Source organism: Cololabis saira, chromosome 13 (assembly GCF_033807715.1).
Source record: "Cololabis saira isolate AMF1-May2022 chromosome 13, fColSai1.1, whole genome shotgun sequence".
Classification (NCBI taxonomy): Eukaryota; Metazoa; Chordata; class Actinopteri; order Beloniformes; family Belonidae; genus Cololabis; species Cololabis saira.
The window spans coordinates 10,019,809-10,039,176 of record NC_084599.1 but is presented as its reverse complement, the minus strand read 5'-3'; the positions used below and the strand labels follow the sequence as shown (position 1 = coordinate 10,039,176).

General features: G+C 39.6%; 1 protein-coding gene across 2 annotated transcripts; it reads right to left on the bottom strand.

Moving 5' to 3' along the window:
* Window positions 1-1,184: 1,184 nt before the first annotated feature.
* ssbp3b (single stranded DNA binding protein 3b) lies at window positions 1,185-17,985 on the bottom strand. 2 transcript variants are annotated; one of them, XM_061737632.1, is made up of 18 exons: window positions 17,814-17,985; window positions 17,076-17,148; window positions 16,852-16,913; window positions 16,680-16,764; window positions 7,968-8,057; window positions 6,753-6,827; window positions 6,460-6,522; window positions 5,661-5,724; window positions 5,505-5,578; window positions 5,267-5,331; window positions 5,135-5,183; window positions 4,835-4,870; window positions 4,683-4,737; window positions 4,531-4,595; window positions 3,137-3,215; window positions 2,918-2,946; window positions 2,724-2,825; window positions 1,185-2,579 (listed from the first exon to the last, which is right to left on the bottom strand). In XM_061737632.1, exons 1-18 carry the CDS (start codon window positions 17,867-17,869, stop codon window positions 2,550-2,552), a joined length of 1,152 nt encoding a protein of 383 aa, XP_061593616.1. In that variant the 5' UTR covers window positions 17,870-17,985; the 3' UTR covers window positions 1,185-2,549. The 2 variants fall into 2 exon arrangements, with proteins under 2 accessions (XP_061593616.1, XP_061593617.1); XM_061737633.1 differs by lacking the exon at window positions 6,753-6,827.
* Window positions 17,986-19,368: the final 1,383 nt, after the last annotated feature.

The following is a 19,368-nucleotide window of genomic DNA, read 5'->3' as shown; positions in this document are numbered from 1 at the left end:
ACAGACCCCCAACCCCCCAATTCTTTTGCCTTTAGTAGTCTAGCTTTGACAGGAATCTGTGGTATGCTTGCACATCTCCACCCAAAAATAAATATTTTCAATGCTGATCAAATAACTTACTATGTTATGTCATGGCTTATGACTTCATTTGTATTAAGTTATCCAAGGCAAACAGGCAGGAACATTAAGTCAGGTAATTTCATTGGCAACAGGCAACAACGCCTGCTGTCTGAGGACGAGTAGCTCCAAAACAACTGTTTCCCCTCATTGAAGGTAAAATAAAAAAAGCACATATTGCTTCAAGGCTATATATATATATATATATATATATATATATATATATATATATATATATATATATATATATATATATATATATATATAAAAAAAGACTTTTTTCCCATTTTTTTTATTTTTTCTATTTGATGAAAATATCAGTTTCCACTTCATTTGAAGCCACATTTGCTTTCTTTTAGGGAGCATTGTCTAGTTCTCGAGGTCTCCCGTGCCTGATATCAGCAAAACCCAGCCAGTAACTTTCAGAGTAGTCAGGTTATCGCTGTCCAACACCGTCACCCATAAACAATGATGAGGTGAGTGGAGGTCACGGCAGAGGCAGGTAAGAAACTCAAGAAGGTACTAACGGAAGATACAGCAGGAGGGATCAAAACAGGACTAAACAATAGTAAATCTTGCAGAATGGTAAAAGTGTGTTAACTAACACCCCTTTGGGGGGGGGGGGGCTTAAGAGCTATTGGTTTGATGCAGAACTCTGATCAGTCTGCTAGATAAGTGATAAAAATGGATCAGTCATCACTTCCCACCATCCTGACGGAGCACCCTTAGCTCAAGCTGCAACAGTTTCTCCTCAATATCGAAGGTCATACTCTGAGATTTCCTCTTGCTGACGTGGTGGGCTGTGGAATAAATCCTCTTGATGAGACCAGACACCAGGAGGCACTCCCTTTTTTGTTTTGGACAATTGCACGTGTAATTTTTTTCAATGTGAACTTTTATGTACTAAAGAAATGTTTTTGATTTGATATATTAAAAAAAAAAAGAAAAGAAAAACCCGTATATGGACCACCATCAATGGTTAAATAGTTAATGACAGTAGTTTACAGTAGGCAGTGAATCTAAATGAAGTCAAAATAAAAACAATTCACACAATGAGTTAAGTTATTGTAAAATTATATTAACAAGCAATCTTTCCTCAATTTAAAATAAAAAAATATCAGCAAATAAAGGCAACATAGGACAGATGTGTATAATGTGTAATGTTCACAGGAAAAAAAAAAAAAAAAAGAAACAAAAATTCTCATCACATTTACAAGACTGCTGCTAAGTTTATAATGATGCCAACTAGAATCAGTTTAAAAAGCTTTGACTAACTGAATAACTGGGGCAATATATGTAGTCAAAGTTTGTATCAAAATATAAAAAATATATGGGTGGGCAAAAAAGGGGGCGGGGCCAAAGGGACGACCAGTGATACAGGAGGGAGATATGAACAATCAATATGTACGAGATCAAAATGGGCAACTCATCCACAGCCATTTCATCATAACTCAACCAAAACAGACATAACACAGAAGGCTACGACAATGAAGAGCACAGAGTGTTAAGCACAGGCAGATAAAGAGATACACACCACATCTTAAAGCAGGTGTCCATATAGAGAAGAGCAGCACTAGGTAGTATGTTGTACACAGATTCTCAGCACTCATGCACTCACTTCTGCCAAAGTCTGGCTTCCCTTGACAGCACGCACCAGCAGTCCGCCTGTTTCAATTAAACAGCTCAGAGTGCAGAGTAGTTTCACTGTCAACAATAAGAAACTGAAACTGATCAAATTGGATCAATATGACATATTAAGAACTACCTGAGCATTAACGTGCTCTGAAAGGTCGTCACAATAAATGCCATATTTCATTCACATATTCTCATCTGTAAAAATCTCTTTAAATAGAAGGGTGGGCTTGGGAAGAACAGTACATTATTAATAAAGGTGGCTATTGAGTAAAAGGCAAAATTAGAGTCCAATGCCAACCGACATTTGTGAGACAGTATGCATGGCGATGAGTAAAATGACGAGACAAAGACTTTCCAAGCTCATAATGCATATGCACACTCTCCAGTGTTCAGTGACAAAAGCTGACATTTCCTGCACATCTTGCACCACAAAGCAATCATTAAAACGTACAAGAGGTAAACTTCAATCATGTTTTTCCTGTTTGCTGAGGAGGTTGATGGGACTGGGGGAGGGGGAGTTCTGCAAAAAACATAAAACGTGTCATGTATGCATTTCAGTAGCTGGTTTTGTCACACTTGGGGTGGTGATAAATGGAGAAATTGTCCTTCATTTTTTGAGTGAGGAGCAGTAGTCGCAAACAATTTGATGTTTTTCTCCAATCAGCATTCTGGCATTAGTAGAACCAAAATGGTGCTTGTCCCTGATTTTGGCGTTGATGTGTTTGGCCATGTCCTGTTGTGAGTTCAGATCCTAGGAATGATGGCAATAATGCTGGGTGGAGGTTGAAGGGGGGTGGTCACACACTCATCGTCATGGTTGGAGAGTACTGCGGAAGCACAGGGGAGATGATTGACAAACAGTCATAAAGCGGTTGTTCTAACTCCTCCTAGATCAAACGGCCACCTTCGCCGCTTGGTTGACAGTCCACTATTGCTAACGGGAAAAAAGCAACAGAGAAGAAGAGACTCACGTTCTCGTTCTGAAAGGGGTGAAGGAAGTTTCCACCCAGCTCTCCGTCATCCCTCGGGGTCCCGGGAGGATTGCTAATGCCACTTAAATTGTTTGGGGAATTCTACAAACAAGGAATACATTTTTGGTTTAATAAATGTAAAACACCCATCCGTGCAAAGACACTGAACATCATTATATATAAATATATATTACCTTATTCATTCCATCCATATCACCAGAGCCTGCACAGTTAAAAACAAAATAGAGAAAAGCATTTGAAAAATGCTAAAAACAAACATTCTTACTTAAAGATGATGAGAAATTAGTTTTCATGAAGTGGCCCTTCTTTAAATCCGCTGTACATTTATTTTTAATGAAAGTCAAACACTTCTGTGTTGCGTTAGCTCAGTATGTTGTACAGGATAGTGTTACCTAGTGATCCATTCATGTGGTGTGGTTCCATCCCAGCCATGGCTCCCAGGGGCCCGTCGGAGCCAGGGCCCATCGGGAACTGAGGGACAAGACACGGTTAAAAAAAAAAAAAGAAAATACATAGATCACATTAAACTGTAACATAACCCCCCTGCGCTGATTCCAACCTCCACCCATTACACAGTTTTGAAAAATACTGTTGTGGATCTGCAAGGCAAGAGCTGAGGAAACGGATGGATGGATGGATGGATGGATGGATGGATGGATGTATAGATGTCACAGGGAACCAGCAGTGTTTTTAAATGTCCTCTTTTACTCCTATGCTGTTGCCTCTGAAGTAAATATTGCTGTCACTGAGGATTATAGTTCTCTTGAGCTGCATCAATGCAGAGTGTTGACTTCTGCAGCTATAATATCCAATGTCTCAAGGCCATGAATATTAAGAGAAAAATGGCATCCGCTTCTGAGAGGGAATTAATGCAGTCTGGTGGTGGCTCTACTGCACAACCACACGAGTTCAAATGTGCTAGACTAAAGTATGAACCAAAAGTTTAACAAAACCTGGCATAAACGGCTGTGAACGAGAAATCTGGATCAGAATTTTCACAGATGCAAACTCAAAGATGAGGGCTGGGCGCAGGCTGCCAGCTTGCATTAACATTTCTTTTTAAAGAAATTAATTGATCATGTTGAGTAGTCTACAGTAATCAATGGCTAAATTTGATTTAGATTCCAACCTACAAACAGGAGAAATGTTCAAATGAGCACTAGCAGTTCAAGCAGCTCAAAGTCATTAGATTCATCTCCTCTTCTTGCTGAAAATGCTTGTTATCTCGGTATGATCATTTCAGTTCAAGAGTGTTACTGTAACAGTAGCCTGTCATATCAAATAACTCACAAACAGAACTCAGTATTACAAATGCATTTGCTTTGATCTCATAAAAATCAATTTTATACACTGCTAGATGGATACTGCAACACTAGAAAATACTCCATATGTGATTTACAAGGACCAAAATTCTCACCCTTTTATCTCTGAAATCATTTTCACATAGACCAGTTTTATCTATGCAACAAGAAGTTTCGCTCATGATCACATTTTGCAACAATCAAATTAGTTTTTTTAGAAGTTGTTTATATAAATAAATGAAGACCCCCAAGAGATAGTTATCTGGTTACTGGCAGAAAGTCGCTCAGAAAAAACATCTGCACACCACAACCACCTAACTGTAAACTTTGAGAAAATAAACGAGCAGGTGAGCCCAGTTTAATACACATATCTTTGCTCTTTGCCAACAACTTCATGTAACTTTAATAGCAGTCCTACTTAACTCTTAATGAATAAGTCCACCACTGCTACGACAGAATGAAGGGAGAAATGACGAACTACTCACATTATTTCTGTTGCCAGGTCCAGTGTTGATCATAGTGTACAAATTGTCACCAGAGTTGTTTGAATCTGTAAAAAATGTGCAATGATTCATTTAGTTTCTGATGACAAAGAAAAAAAAAAAGAAGAACAAAAAGAGATCAGCAAAGCATTCACCTGCAGGGCTGGGCATGATGGGAGTTCCGGGAGGACCTGCACCTCCAGACGCCCCCTTTGGAGAAGAGATCACAAATTATTAATAACATGCTATGCATTTTCAAGTATTACACATTGTATGAAATGTATAAAACATCTGGATGTGTCCTCACCCCGTATGCACCAGGAGAGGGTGATGAGTAAGGCATCTGAAACCAAAGACGCAAACATTACAGACCAGAAATGGGAGTGCAAAACCCCGATTTACCTCAAACTGTCATCATTCATCATTTGATCATCCTAATACCATTATGCCTGGCTGTCTAACTCTCTGTGAAAACCATGACACATAATACTACAATTACATCCCGGACTCCAACTATGGGATACACTAGATCTACACAGCTTGGAAAAGAGCAGTGAAAACAATCTAAACCAGTAATCCTGTGTGTGTGTACACTACTCCTACTTACAGAGTTGGCATTGTTAGGATTGGGCCATGGCCGACCGGTCCCAGGGCCCCTAAATAGTAAAAACTGAGGTTAGTTTTTCTTTTTGAAATTTAAAGTGAAAAACATGACAATATATAGGAAAAGCTGGCTCACATGTTCACTCCAGGCATACCAGGACCCATGCTGTTGTGAGGAGGCCTCATACCCCCACCAAAGTTCTGAGATGATAACCAAAAATCAAACACTTAAAACGTCACAGGCATAGATTCTGTGAAAACCACAAATGCTGCCATTAATGCAATCAAAATTAGTCAACAAAACATTTACACATAATAGGATATTGATTTCTGAATAGTCTGGTGGCATGTTCTCTACAAAACAAGACATGTACCTGAGGGCCGGGCCCCATAGGCCCCATGCCTCGAGGACCACTCATCCTCTGCATTGGCCCTAAATTAGGATGGCCTGGAAAGAAAAAAAGGATAACAGATTTACGTTATGTATGACTTTTAGATGGAGTTACAGTCAAATCAGCGCTGATTCCTACCTTGTGGTCGTGTGGGGTCCATGTTGGGCAACATGGGATGAGGACCGGGCCCTGCGCCTGGTGGCTATTAGGGATAAAACACAAGATTACAATGACACTGCAGTTTTAAATATATACAATTTGTTCACCAACCGTTATCCTCCCTTGCCCAACACGTATCACATAATTGACACTGCTTATATTATTGGTCAAAATAAAATCCACTTCCGGCCCCTTATATCAATAGTGCGCAAGTCTAGCGTAGTAAAGAGAAAACTGTTCTGAAACCTGGTCTTAGGGCTGGGCGATTTTGGACAAAAATAAAATCCCGATTTTTTTCTCTGAAAAACCGATTTTCGATTTCGATTTTTTTGGTAAAACTACAAAAGACAATGGAATAAATTGTTTCAAATATTTTATCTTTATTTTTAAAGAAAAATAGCAAACAAATTTCCCTATTGGGAATGAAGTGCAATTGAAAGATACTGTAAATCCTCCTTGAGTTTAGTAAAGTGACAACATTTACAATTTTCTTGACACAACAAAGATGACTAGACGAGCTCTGTCTGTAATGCAGCCAGCTGCAAAAAAGGAAAATCCATTTTCCGATTTTCCTTTTTTTAACGTTGTCTTGATTAATAAATCCGATTTAGATTTAAAAATCGATTAATCGCACAGCCCTAGGTCTCCTGGTTATACGCCAGCAATTTGGCTGTCATAACAAAAACAACTTGTTCCAGAGTACTTGCTGACTTTTAAACAGCCCTGAAACTGTTTTGTGTGAAAGTGAGTGGATGCGAGTGCATGGTTTTAGCTCTACCTGGTTGGCCATCCTCATGGGTGGACCTCTTGGGCCTCCAGCAAAGCGAGGCGACATGAAGGACTAAAACATAAACACAGTTGATCCTTGAAATTTCCAAAACATATTTCTCTTAAAAGAAAACAAAAAAAGTTCTAATTTCTAAGTTTCTTGTTCTGCGATGGGCATTATAAGCTCAGAAGAATGCAGAAGCATAAAGCATCAGCTCTGAGAACCAAGATTCATACATGAATGCACATAGCGAAACAAGAGAAAAAGACGACAGAAGAAGTGGGAAAGAAAAGCAGCGTTACCTGGCTGTGTGGCCCCATCATACTGTTAGGGGGAGGAGGCTGAGGGTGAGGAGAGCCCTGGGGACCAGGAGGACCCTGCAGCGTCACACAAAATGAAGAGCCAAGCAGGAGGATAGAACAGGAACAGAAGGGATGATGAGGTGAAGAGAGGAAGACAGAGCATGAAATAGCAGAGAGAGGAGCAGGGTTACTGGAGGGCAGAGGACAGTTGGAGCGCAAGGACCAGTGTGGTGCCAAAATGTACAAAAACATTATGCTAATTCAAAGTAATAAACCGTGAAAGGGAGCGGAGGAAAAACAAACAAATGAACGAGGAACCAAAGACAGAGATGGAGAGGATGTGTGCTGTTTTGCCTGTCAGTCAAGACATTGAGAAGCCTGCTGCATGCAGCATGTTATCAGTGCCAATTTCCCTGAATTAAGAGCATCAATTAAGCTCTATGCAATTAGGTTTATAATAACAACACTAAACACTAGCACTGTGCCGTTAATGTTGCTGATCTGACAGAGCGAGGGGTATAATTGAGCCCCCTCCTTTGCTTTTTGCAACGAGCGCATGTGCTCATCTATAGATGCCAACATCTTTCTGGATTTAGTATTATAATATAATGAGTCACTGCTGTGGCTTCTAGTTTATAATAAACTGGTGGCATTGTTGGGGAATCGTTTGCTCCATCAGTGGAAGAGCAACATCAGTTTCATTCCACCTCTAATGAGACACTTACACACACAGGTGCCTGCGAAGGCTTTATCTTCATGAGATATTGAATTACAGAAGGTGCTGCACCTTTCGATTTCTCCATCAGGGAAAATGGCCAAGCCACGCCATGCTGTTTACAGCACAGGATGGGCCTGATAGAATATCTATGATGTTTACTACGAGTGCACTAAGCAGAGCACAACAGACAACAGTAATACAAACACCACTGTGGAAACCTATACCGCTACAATACAGACAAAAACCCTGATCACATCACCAAAAGCTACAAGCAGTGAAATGTCAATATTGATTTTTCCTAACGCAGGAAATTAAGACATTTGGCATGATAACTAACAATTCCTGCTTTAAGTTTATAAAAATTCAAAAAACACTTTATTGAGGGGAAATTAATAAAAAAAAAGTACTAAAGACACTTAAAAATATCTAGTAAAAATCAATGTATGGATTTAATAAAGTACGTTTTACAGCAGTCTTCAGCATAGCGATGGACTTACTTGGAAAAAGCCGGGTGGCATTGGTCCTCCTGCCATCCCCTCACCAGGGGGCATCCCTCCCATCACAGGGCTGGGGGCTGCTGCCGCACTCTAGTAAGAAGAGGAAAACTAAATAAAACCTTTTTCAGTTGCACAAATGGAGGCCTTACTAAATGCAACGTTTGTCTGTTTTTGGTCCAACAAGAACACCACAATTCAAAAGTCTTTGGAGTCTTTGTCCATAACCCTTGTCCAGACCTGTGAATACAATTCTATGCATTTCCTGTTTAAACATAATTTACCAAAGTGACCTGCCATCCTTTAAGACTTCAATAAGGTATTAATGAGGTCTTTATTGAGGTCTGAGTCCTGCTGATTAGGATCCAGTGGATCAGATAAGTATCAGTGGGATGCACTGAAGCAGTGGCTCCAAAGTGCTGCTGCACAGCAGGGGCAAGCTGGGCCTATTTCCTGCTCAAACCACAGCCCTAATTCACTAATGTGCCATTTGCTTCGGTCACACGCTCCTAATTGACTGAGTTTTTCTTCCCTACAGCTACAGCAATCTGAGATGAGCTAATGTCTTCAGAGCTGTGGGGTTTAGCTTCCAGAGAACAGCAACAAAAAGAGAGAAGCGCCTTTAGTACCATTTGTTAATGTGCAGCTTGCTCATATTGTAGAGTAGATGTAAATGAACAACAACAAACTATCACTACAAGAATGGATGTATCAGCATCCATGCTCACATGAAGCTCCAGAGCCCCGCAGCTCTACAGACATTACTGGTCAATAACCAACACACTCCCTTTTATCGACTGCACCTTCCCTAATTATATCTGCTCGGGCTGCCACTGCAGGGCCACTGTGAAATACCTCAATGGGAAGAGAAGTGAGGCTACAGCGAAAAGTCACATCTCCTCAGGCCCCACAAAGACCAGCCCACTCACTGGCAGCCCAGATCCCACTTCTTTAGCGGGTGGTGTGACAGGATGGTGTTGAAAAGTCAGCTAGGTGCAACGCGGACAAATCCTTAAGCATCTGCGGATTTTCTACAACAACCTAATGCTATAAATATTAGAGCATCACTTTGTGGAGATCTCAGCTCCTCTTTATGTTTCACTTAAAAACCAAGCACAAATGTATGAAAATTTGTCAGAGGAACTTAACAACTTACGTGGCCTGGGAATGTCAAAAACAAAGTGTAAAAATTGTATCATATTGAATGTTACAAATGACAATAGCATGCAAAAAACTACATGCCGAGTACACAACTCAGCACTTCATAACGATATCAGGGTATGTTGTATTATTTACATAAAATCTATCCATGTGGATAGTTAACAGCACACTCTTATTTTGGTAAATCTACACAAATTGGGTTAATTCCTACTTGGTAATAGTTTAAAGCTATGTGTCCAAACTGAAACATTGAAATACAAACTAACGTTATAATATTGCTCTATACCAAATCCAAACTCTCAAAGTTTCTTATTTCTGACAAGTAGATTTTACTCTTGCTAAAAATCAGACTAGCAACAGAATGTATGCATATAATAACAACAACAACGTGGTTGATGGCACATTTGTGAAAGCTGTTGCTTTATTTGTTTGTATGAGCCCTGAACAAACACTGTAGCCTTACTTGAACATGACAAGCGTACTCTTGTTCCACTTTAAGACTATCTGTAGTATACAAAGTCAAATCATATATAGACATAGACCCTCTTTACACGAAGAAATCAAATACTGTTTTGATCTCATGCCAAAGTAAGCACGATGAGAGAAGCTTTAACTAAACAAAGCTGGTGAAAAGTAAAAATGTAACAAGAGTAATTGCATATATAGAAACAGCCTGTTTTTCCAGATCTGAAGTGCCCAGACAGGTCATCTATATGCAAGTTGGAGGATGATGTCAGAACCACACCTTTCACGGCACAGAAACAGAGATGGAAAAGAGCCATCCAGCAATTGTGTATGTAACCTGCATGGCCCAGCAAAGGTGCAAACACGCAGAAGCTCTAAATTAATATTGGTAATCCTACTATAACATTACTTCTTCAACGAAGAGGCTGACAAACATGAGGTATATTAAGACAATGTAGCTCTGAATAATTTTAACAATAGTGTTAACCAACTATCATGGACTGCATAGACTGAAGTCAGACTTTGCAAAGATACCCAACCCTAACGTAACACCAAAAGTAGGTATAAAAACCACAGACTTGTGAGTTTGACAAGCAAGGCTTTTGAAAAACTGTACAGCTCTCCGTTTCATCAGTGCAGATACTTTAGGAATATTATTTTCTGAAGAATTGCACCATAGGATGTGAGCATGTTTGTGTGGAGCGCTCTACTTCTCCTGCAGTCATTGTTGGACTTTTCTCCTCTCTGTATAACGCAGGTATACTGCTTTTACACAGCAAGATAGGCTGAAAATCAAAATGCTGATAAAGCTACGCAGAGGTTTTGAATAAGAAACGTGAAAATATCTCAATTGATTGTATCTGTGAACTAAGTAAAGATATAAAAGATGTTTATTATCCACACAGACCTAGACGGAGAAACAAAGCCAACCATGAACATCTTACTGACAGATAGACAAACATGCATCAACAACGATTTTAGAGTGACAGTTTAGCAAATTTGAGAGCAAACATCATTCAAATGTAAGACATTTGCCACAAGGGAACTTTTCAAATAAAGTTTTACAATTCTTTAATGATCCATCTAATTCATAATACATCAGAAAGTGTTTCTATTGGTAGGTAATAAGTTTTGCAAGGAATTGTTTGTCATTAGAAAGTGCATATTAACACAACATATATCTATTAAACCTCTTTATGTGATATCTTAAGTTTGTGGTGTTTTTTTCCTTTAACTTCTACCATCAGTTTATGGGGACATCTGAATATTAGATGTCATGTAAAAGTATTACCGTGATGACAGTGAGTGTTTGAAGAAAGATTAAGCTAAATCCCTGGATTATACCCTGTATACTCTAATAATGAATTTAAGTAGACGGAATAGAAATAACAAAATACAACTCTAGGAGTGCATACAAGTTATGCATTCCACATAATTCTTATATTAAATTAGACTTAAAAATGTTCATAAGAACAGTCTTTCATTTACAATCTAGCTTGTCAAATGGAAAGTTTTTTTTCTTCTCAACACTATCCTTTTTTTTTTTTTTTTTTTTCTTCACGCAACTTAATTCTCCTTCAAGACAAATGTCTTAAACTAAGGGCCAATCCCAATACACCCCCTACTTTCTACCACTAGCCCTCCCTCACTACCACTACCCCTAAAAAAGAAGCCACAGATTTTAGGGCACTTGAAATCTTCCCAGGTCTGTCCCAATACCCCCACTACTCCTACTTTCAGCACCACCTCTAAAATCAGGAAGCTGAGAGCCAAAAGCTGTTTTAATTTCAGCTGTGGCGCTGTTAATATGCCACTTTTTTAAGTTTTGATATTTTTTCAGGCGTAAAAGTAACCGTTAAGATCCCCAACCTGGGCTCAGTTTATCCAAATAACACCTGTTAAGAAATTTGATCTGATGTTTTCCGCAACGATAAGACCTGCCGGTCCGGGGACCAGCAGCAGCAGCAGCTCACGTACAGACGTGATCGCTGGGTCAACCTGCGCCGTCGTCCCGGGAGAGAAACCTGCAGCTCTGTGGAGAATTACCGCTGGCTGAAATAAATCATTTAGGAAGATACATGTTGGTTTAATAGATGAAATCTAACAGTTGCAGCTACGCCTGTTAAGAAATTTGCTCCGAAAATTTCAGGATTTCTGCCTGCCGGTTCGGGAGCTGATTTATGGTTCCACGTTAAATCGACGCAGAGCCTACGGCGTAGGGTACAGGGTACGGCGTAGGGTACGGCGTAGGGTACAGCGTACGGCGCGCTTCGCCGCGTAACCTACGCTGTAGGCTCTGCGTTGGTGTAACACGGAACCATAAATCAGCCTTTATTCTGGCGAGGTTTGAAAAAGACTTCGCAACAACGGGCAAACCAGTGATTATGTACATTCACTGAGTGAATATTATGAAAGTAAAATATATATTTCTCGCTAGAAATGTAATTAAAACGCATTTTTATGCAGAAACCAACTCAAAATATTGATTTTATTCACTAAAAAATAAGAAATGTCCGCCTATTTGTTTTTTATTCAGTCCGCAAATGACGACGAAAAGCATTCTGGGAAATTTTTTCTGGCTCTAGTTCAGCTAGTGAGGATCTGAAATCCCTCGATCCGTAGGGCCAGATTCATAGCCACTACACTCGTTTTCTTTCTTTAGGGGTAGGGCTGAAAAGTAGGAGTAGGGGGAGTATTGGGACAGGGCCTAAGAATCTGTTCAAGTACTGTAACCAATACATAGTCTTATTATATACACAAAGAGGTATTCTTAAAGCTTAAAACTTCATTATTTTAGTTCTGACTTGTCACCTTCAGTAAAATGTTTTTATGCACCCAATCTTAACAAATCACTGCTTTAATTTAACGCACTTGCACCATACATATTTCTCGTTCTGACCCATTTTGAAATCCAAGTCAACAAGTAGACATACTTAAGGCTAACTTCAGACTACAACATTTGTAGCTGGGAGCCTTGAAGTCACTGTGGTGTTCATACTATGTGACTGACCAGCACCAGAATGGGCTTATCGATCTGATGACTGCCCTGGTCTCCTAACCACATTTTGGCAACAAAGATTGCATGAAATGTGACACAGGAAAAGACAGAAAATAAAAGTCATTCATTGAAAAATTAACATACGGTAGAAGCCAAACTAGTGGTTTGTTGCCATGTATGGGCTTCCTCTTACAGTACAGTATCTCCCCCTTGCATCACAGGTTTCACTTTCTCATTGTGGCCTCATTGTATTCCTTGCTCTCTCATTGCCTGCAACCCAGATGTGAAGTTACTGTCAGTTCCAGATGCTTATTAAGCTAGGTGTCAGTCTAGCATCAAAGATGGGTAAATTTATGCATCCAAAACTTTAACCCAGCCATGGCTCATAACCCAAACCCACCCCTGGTAGAAGTCAATTCTTTACAGCATGCCAAGTCCGAGACAAAACAGATGCTCTGACATGTTGTCTTGAATGTTTTACATGTCTCATTTTAGTTTGTGCTCTGAATGATCCCATTCAGAATATGAATCTGAATGGTGGTTACCTTTATTATTAGGATTGTTTAAGGTGCATTTGAAAAGTCACATTTTTCAGCAGCAAATAAACATAATTTGTGTATGAAATCAACATTTCCCATATTGATATTTATGAATCGGAGGTAAACCATGCAAATTTGCCTCTGATCGAGGGTTTTTGTCATCAAACTGAGAGAATTGGAAATCAGATTTTAAAAATGTTGTAGCGTCAGGCCAGCTTCAGCAACCATGGAGGAGGCAAACTCACCTCAGTGGCTTAAGCTCTTTAAATGACACAGATCATTTATTTAGATACTACCTACTGAGAAAAAGACACTCTGCATTGCTTTTTTAATTGGTGTTAATTAAAAAAGGTTTATAGAAATATTTGCCATCATTTTAATAGTATATCTATTACCATTTAACACATTTATAACATTCAAAAAGATATTTAATCCAGGAAAAGGGTGCATTATATTTTAATATTAACATTTGAGGCCAAAGTTTAATACATACAGAGGTTGATCTACAGCTATAGGTTGCTGATGGGTCAATACTTATGTATAACCACTCTGCTTCTTTCATAATGAAAATGAAAAACTGTGTTTTAATCCCCTACTTTTGAGCATTCTATCTTGAAATGGAGCCACCAAAAAGACAAAAGGTGCAAGGTATTGAACTCAAAATAGTGGAAAAATGTCAATGTAAACCCCTTTTTTCAGTCTGGCTAAGAAGTTTCAGCCAGAAAGCTGCATGCATTGTAAGATCCTTGGCATGCAATGTTAGATCTCTATCGTGTTCCTCCGAAGCCCACAGCTGTGCTTGGTTCAACTGTGGACTGTCCCAATCAGCCTTGTGCTGCTTTTTGGTGAAAATAACCCTCTCCTCTGCTCTCCTCTCCACAGATTCTCTGGTACCGGAAAGAGGCAGATGTTGTAGCCTTGCCTGAGGCTATGGGTCTCTTGTCTGGGGCCTTCCTTACAACTACCCAGGGGACGTTCTTGCCAGACCATCCCCCTCCCCCATCATGATTCAGCACATATACATGTGTGTACTTAAAACCACGAAAAGCTATCTCAGCCAAGCAAATACATGGATCACTGAAGGGGGTTACAAAAGGGCAGAGTAACGGCGGATGTGCTTGTGCTCCTTTTGCAAAAACAAAGGGGGTGTGAGGACAGGGGGAGGGGAGGAGAAAGATGAAAAAAAAGGTAAGAGCATGAGGATGTCCAAGAGGCTGGCTGGGGTAACTGTTCAAAAGAAATGGCATGCAAAGGAGGAGACAAATAGAAAAAAGGAAGAAATAACATTTTAAAGAGAATGAACTAGAAACGACGGAGGTGTTTATGTCACAGGAGAGACCACCCAACTGCTGACCCCTGAGTTAGTACGCTCTTAACAGCCTCACTCCTTCCACTGGAACCAGTACCTAAAAGAAACCAGCCTGAATGTTTAGCCTGTAAATGTTTAACCATCAATCAACACCATAAAACCCACTGGATCCTGACTGGATGCTGTCTTTCTCTCTCTCCAGACACATCTAGCAAGTCCGCTCCACTTCTCATCTCCCTCCTCGCCTTAACCCCAACCCCCCTCTTCTTTTTATTCCCTTAGTACCTCTGCTGTGGCTGGGCATATGCCACAATGCCACTCCCATTTCCTTTTTCCAATCTGCCCTCAGCTCGGTGACAGCCATCAATCAGCCGCTGCACCACGGCGACAGGGCCCGTGGGGAGTGTTCGGCAGGCCCGCCGTGAATACGCTGGGGCTCTGCAAGCACTACTGGCTAACAGAGTACAACTCACCTCCCCCACACTGAGACAAAAGGCTTGGGTCCCAGGACTAGAACCGTCCACACACACTTGCCTGACCCCCAATAATCACAACGGGAGCCAACACCAGAGCGAAGGGCAACCACAAGATGTCAGGGAGAACTAACCGCACAGAAGCTCTTAAAGCGCCGCAGCAGCACACAGTGTACACTAGCATTAATACTGTTCCCTAGTTTGATTAATGCTTTAAAAAAAAAAAAAAAAAAAAAAAAAAAAGGTAAGAAAACTACTCAAGTGAAACCAAAACACCCAATCTGAAAGATTATGCTTTGTTTCCAAATATTTTACTGATTACTCTTGGTGATGTTGACACCGTTTTAACAACAGTCTTACATGGTAACAAAATTTTTTCCGCCCAAAATAAATAAATCAAAGAAAATTATCATCTTTGAAAGTGTTACACTTTCACAAAAAGCAAAAGCTTAAGTTATCCTAGTAAACAGGCAAATAAACGAAATTATCTTGTCCTTATGGATGACTTGCAATAACGATGAACGTGGTTGCTGAAAGGGCAAAGCCCGACTGTAGCCTCTCGCCTGGATCCCAGGTCACCTGCCAGATCAGGAGGCCTGTTACCCTGACTACCCTATCTGCTGAGTACAGGAGCAACATCTCCATTTTAACCCTCTGCTTCCTGGTACGCAACTGACCCACCAACACATTGGGTTCAGCAACAATCATTTTGATGACTTTTTAACCTAGAAATGCCTTTCTTGCACCAATTTAGCAAAATTATTTTCTTATCTACATGAACTACACAGAGTTAATCTAATACTGAAGATGAGGGCAGGGGATGCATGGAAGGGAATGGCCAAAGGCCATAGACAAGCAGTTCCCGCTCGCTTTGAACTGCACAAGGTACCTTTTTCTATGTTCCTTTTAAATAGTAACTTAAAGCAGGAAACAGTTTCCCCCCAAAAAATAACCCATCTCTTAAATAGCACAATCACCAAGATGCAAAACACCTATACCATGCAAATGTGGAAGTACAGTCATAATGTGAGCAACGCTCTACCAGATCAAGCACACGTTCTGAGTGACATGTCACAAAGTCCAGATGTACAAGCTGTTTCTTCACTTGTTCAATTAATTAAAACTAAGACAATGCAAGTAACACATGTGCGTATAGGAAATGTGCTCATGCTGCCATGGTTGTGGACAGCTGCAGCTTTATTAAAAAAAAAAATAACAATAATCAAGCCATACAGAGACATTCTGGCATGATGTGCTGAACGCAGTTGATTCTATTTCTTCTTCACCGAAGCGGCAGAGAGCTTGAATTGGGGGAGCGCACTGACAGGTCTGACTCAGGAAATGCTGACATCAGCATCATTTTCCCAGAAGCCTTCATGGCTCTTGTTGGATGCCTCATTCAGCCCACCAACAAATTAAGAAAAAAAAAAAGCATCCTGAATAGCATACAGTTAAGAACAGCAGCACTGAATACATCACGACCGGCACTGCAAAAATAAATAAATAGAAATCGGTCTAGCTTTTTTTACAAGGAGGGTCATGATTATATCTCAGGTGACTGAGCATCCAGTGTAGCTGATGTATCACTCTTGGGAAGGGACATTTTGATGGCGTTTGCGTGTTAATAAACACTTTGTCTAAATAAAATCAGCCAAAACAACCCCAGCCTGAATGAGTGATATGCCTTTTTCATTGTCTTAGATTGGAGAGAAAAATGATTGTTTCCATGAAAAGAAGACAGAGCAACAGCTTCATGTAAAAATGACTCACATAATCATGGAAGGCCTTTGCCTCACTGGAGTGATCACACGTCTCTCTCCTCTCTGGTGCAGCACAATACAAGTCCCAGAAAACACTGTAGACAAGGGAGATCCTGAAGCAAACAAAAAACACACAAACAGTCCCTGGACAATGCGTTACATAACAAAGAGACAAGACTTACCACCACCAGGAATGTAGGAATCCAGGGGGTTCTCCGAGTGTTATGTTTTTCTCCCATCGGATCTGAACAACAGGATTGCAACAATTATCCAGAGACAATTAAAACACATTTCAACGTAACTGTTGGAAACCCCATAATGCTGTACATTTAAATAACTTTAAAAAAAAAGTGTTAAACAATGGACATGGATATAAATTTGAACGTTTCCCCCAAATTCCACATACCTCTGATAAAAAGGTCTGTGCAGACTTCTGTGCTCCTATGTGTAACAAATACTCGTAGACGTATAGAGCCAACCTGGAGGGAACAAAAACATGATTTAAGGGGTTAAATGCAACAAACACGACTAACCCTGCAGGTTAAATCGTCCTGTACTGGTGAACTGAGAGACAAGAGTCGGTACAGGCCCTGTGAACAATGGCTGCCTAATAGCCCCATGCCAAAAAATTAAATAGAGACTACAAAACAAGCCAAGCCTATGGACGATTCAGTGAATTAAAGAGTGTTGAAAGAGACTATTTAAAAAATTTAAATTAAAAAATTAAAAACAGCAGTATAACTGAGCCCCGTGAAACCCAGAGCATGTATAATAATAGTAGTAATAGTAGCCTGTTGTGCAGTGTTGACGGCAGGGATGAGGCTGAGGGCAATAAAGGCGAAGAGAGCGCAACACAGAAAACCATGTTATTGTTTCTCCTTCCGCGCTCTCGCCTCAATAACTACCCACATATATTTAATTAAAAACAGGGACGGGCTACAACACGGCCAAAACAGCCCCCAGAATCGGATGGGAACGCGTAAAGAATGAGCAATAAGGTTAAAGTGTTAATAGACGGAGCAGAGCAGGAATGGCGAGCGGACGAGGCGGTTCATTCAATCCCAGCCTCGCAGGAGGAAATCGGCCTGTCCGGCACACAACACACCGCAACTTCACACTCAATCATTCACGGTTCTGAGCTTACTTTTCTCGTGCCTGGTTGTCCGACGGCACCGGCGTGCCTTTGCCTTTGGGGAACATTGTTTTGTGTGGGAGGACGACCGCCTTCTCTTTCTTTTTTTCGTTATTTCATCTGTCAGATCATCGCGGCCGCGAGCCTCGCGCACTCCTCTAGCCGACGACTCAACCAACCTTAGTCCCGGTGGAAGGGGCGGGGCCTCCGTGACTGACGTCCTCAACAGCCAATCAGGACGAGGTAATCGCCTTAAGGTCTGCCTTTTTATACTTGTATACATTTTGACGTTGGTAGAAGCAGTAGTTAATGAACTCGATTAAAGGAACAAATTCAGGATTCCCATGCAATCGTCTTTTTTTTTTTTTTTTTTTTTTTACCAAATCCCTGTTTATTTATTAGATTCTTTTTAAAATATAGCCCATTTAGATTGCATTATAATTTATACATAGCCTATGTTCTGACTTTACAAAATTATTTAAACATAAAATGAGCATTTATATATATTTTTAAATCAATCAGATTAAGATTCAGACAACTTTATTAATCCCTTTGGGAGGTTCCCTCGGGGAAATTGTCATCTCCATCTCACACACACAACACTGTCATTTACAAATCAAACACCCCAAAAGCCAAACACCCATATAAAGATAAGAAAATTAAAAATAAAGATAAAAATAAAAGTAAAAATAAAAATAAAAATAGAAAGTGCAGTGCCATAAAATAATTATAAGGAGAGAAAAGTGTTGTGTAATATTGCACAAAGTTATTACACTGTCTTGGTTATTGCACAGTCCAGTTAGTTGTTGGTCAGACTGACTGATCCCCCCACAGTCGCTTGAAATCACTTGAAAGTTACTGGAAACTTTTAAAGTTGTCCTCATATTTTGTCAATCTTACTGATAGAATACATTTTCTAATATCTAAACAATATTTGGAGCAACATTTCCTGCCAACCAGACAAGATATTTTTCAGGGAAAACCTTGCTAATTCAAGCAAGGAAAACTCAACTCACATCCTAGTTCAATTTTTTTCTTCTTTAATTAAGAAACCATGTGTAGGGTTTTAACAGCGGGTTCAGAGAAACAGGCGCTCCATTTACACTTATATTTTAAATGTATTTCAACAGTATAGGGACAGTAAGAGTTCATATGCCTGACTGTTACACTAACATGACAAACTATTATATATTTTTGGTCCAAAACAACAGCTGCTACCCTCTGTGCTATTTTAATCATGAAGTGTTCAATATTTTAATTTAGAATACTTACCAATAATGTATACTCAAAATTCACATCCCACGTTAGTATTTTGTATTCTTTTATACATTTTTTATATTGTCCAGTGTGTTGTAAATAATAATAATAATACTAATAATAATACTAATAATAATAATAATAATAATAATTATTATTATTATTATAATAATGATAATAATAATAATAATAATAATAATAATAATAATAATAATAATAATAATAATAATAATAATAATAATAATAATAATAATACGCTTTATTTGTATAGCACCTTTCCAAACACAGTTACAAGGTGCTTTTACAGGAG

Excerpts from the sequence above, each read along its gene's own strand:
- ssbp3b (XM_061737632.1), bottom strand. The coding sequence starts at position 17,869 with ATGTTCCCCAAAGGCAAAGGCACGCCGGTGCCGTCGGACAACCAGGCA. Across the intron at positions 16,914-17,075 it reads CACAGACCTTTTTATCAGAG|ATCCGATGGGAGAAAAACAT; the intron begins GTATGTGGAATT and ends CCTGTTGTTCAG. Across the intron at positions 6,523-6,752 it reads TGATGGGGCCACACAGCCAG|TCCTTCATGTCGCCTCGCTT; the intron begins GTAACGCTGCTT and ends TTTATGTTTTAG.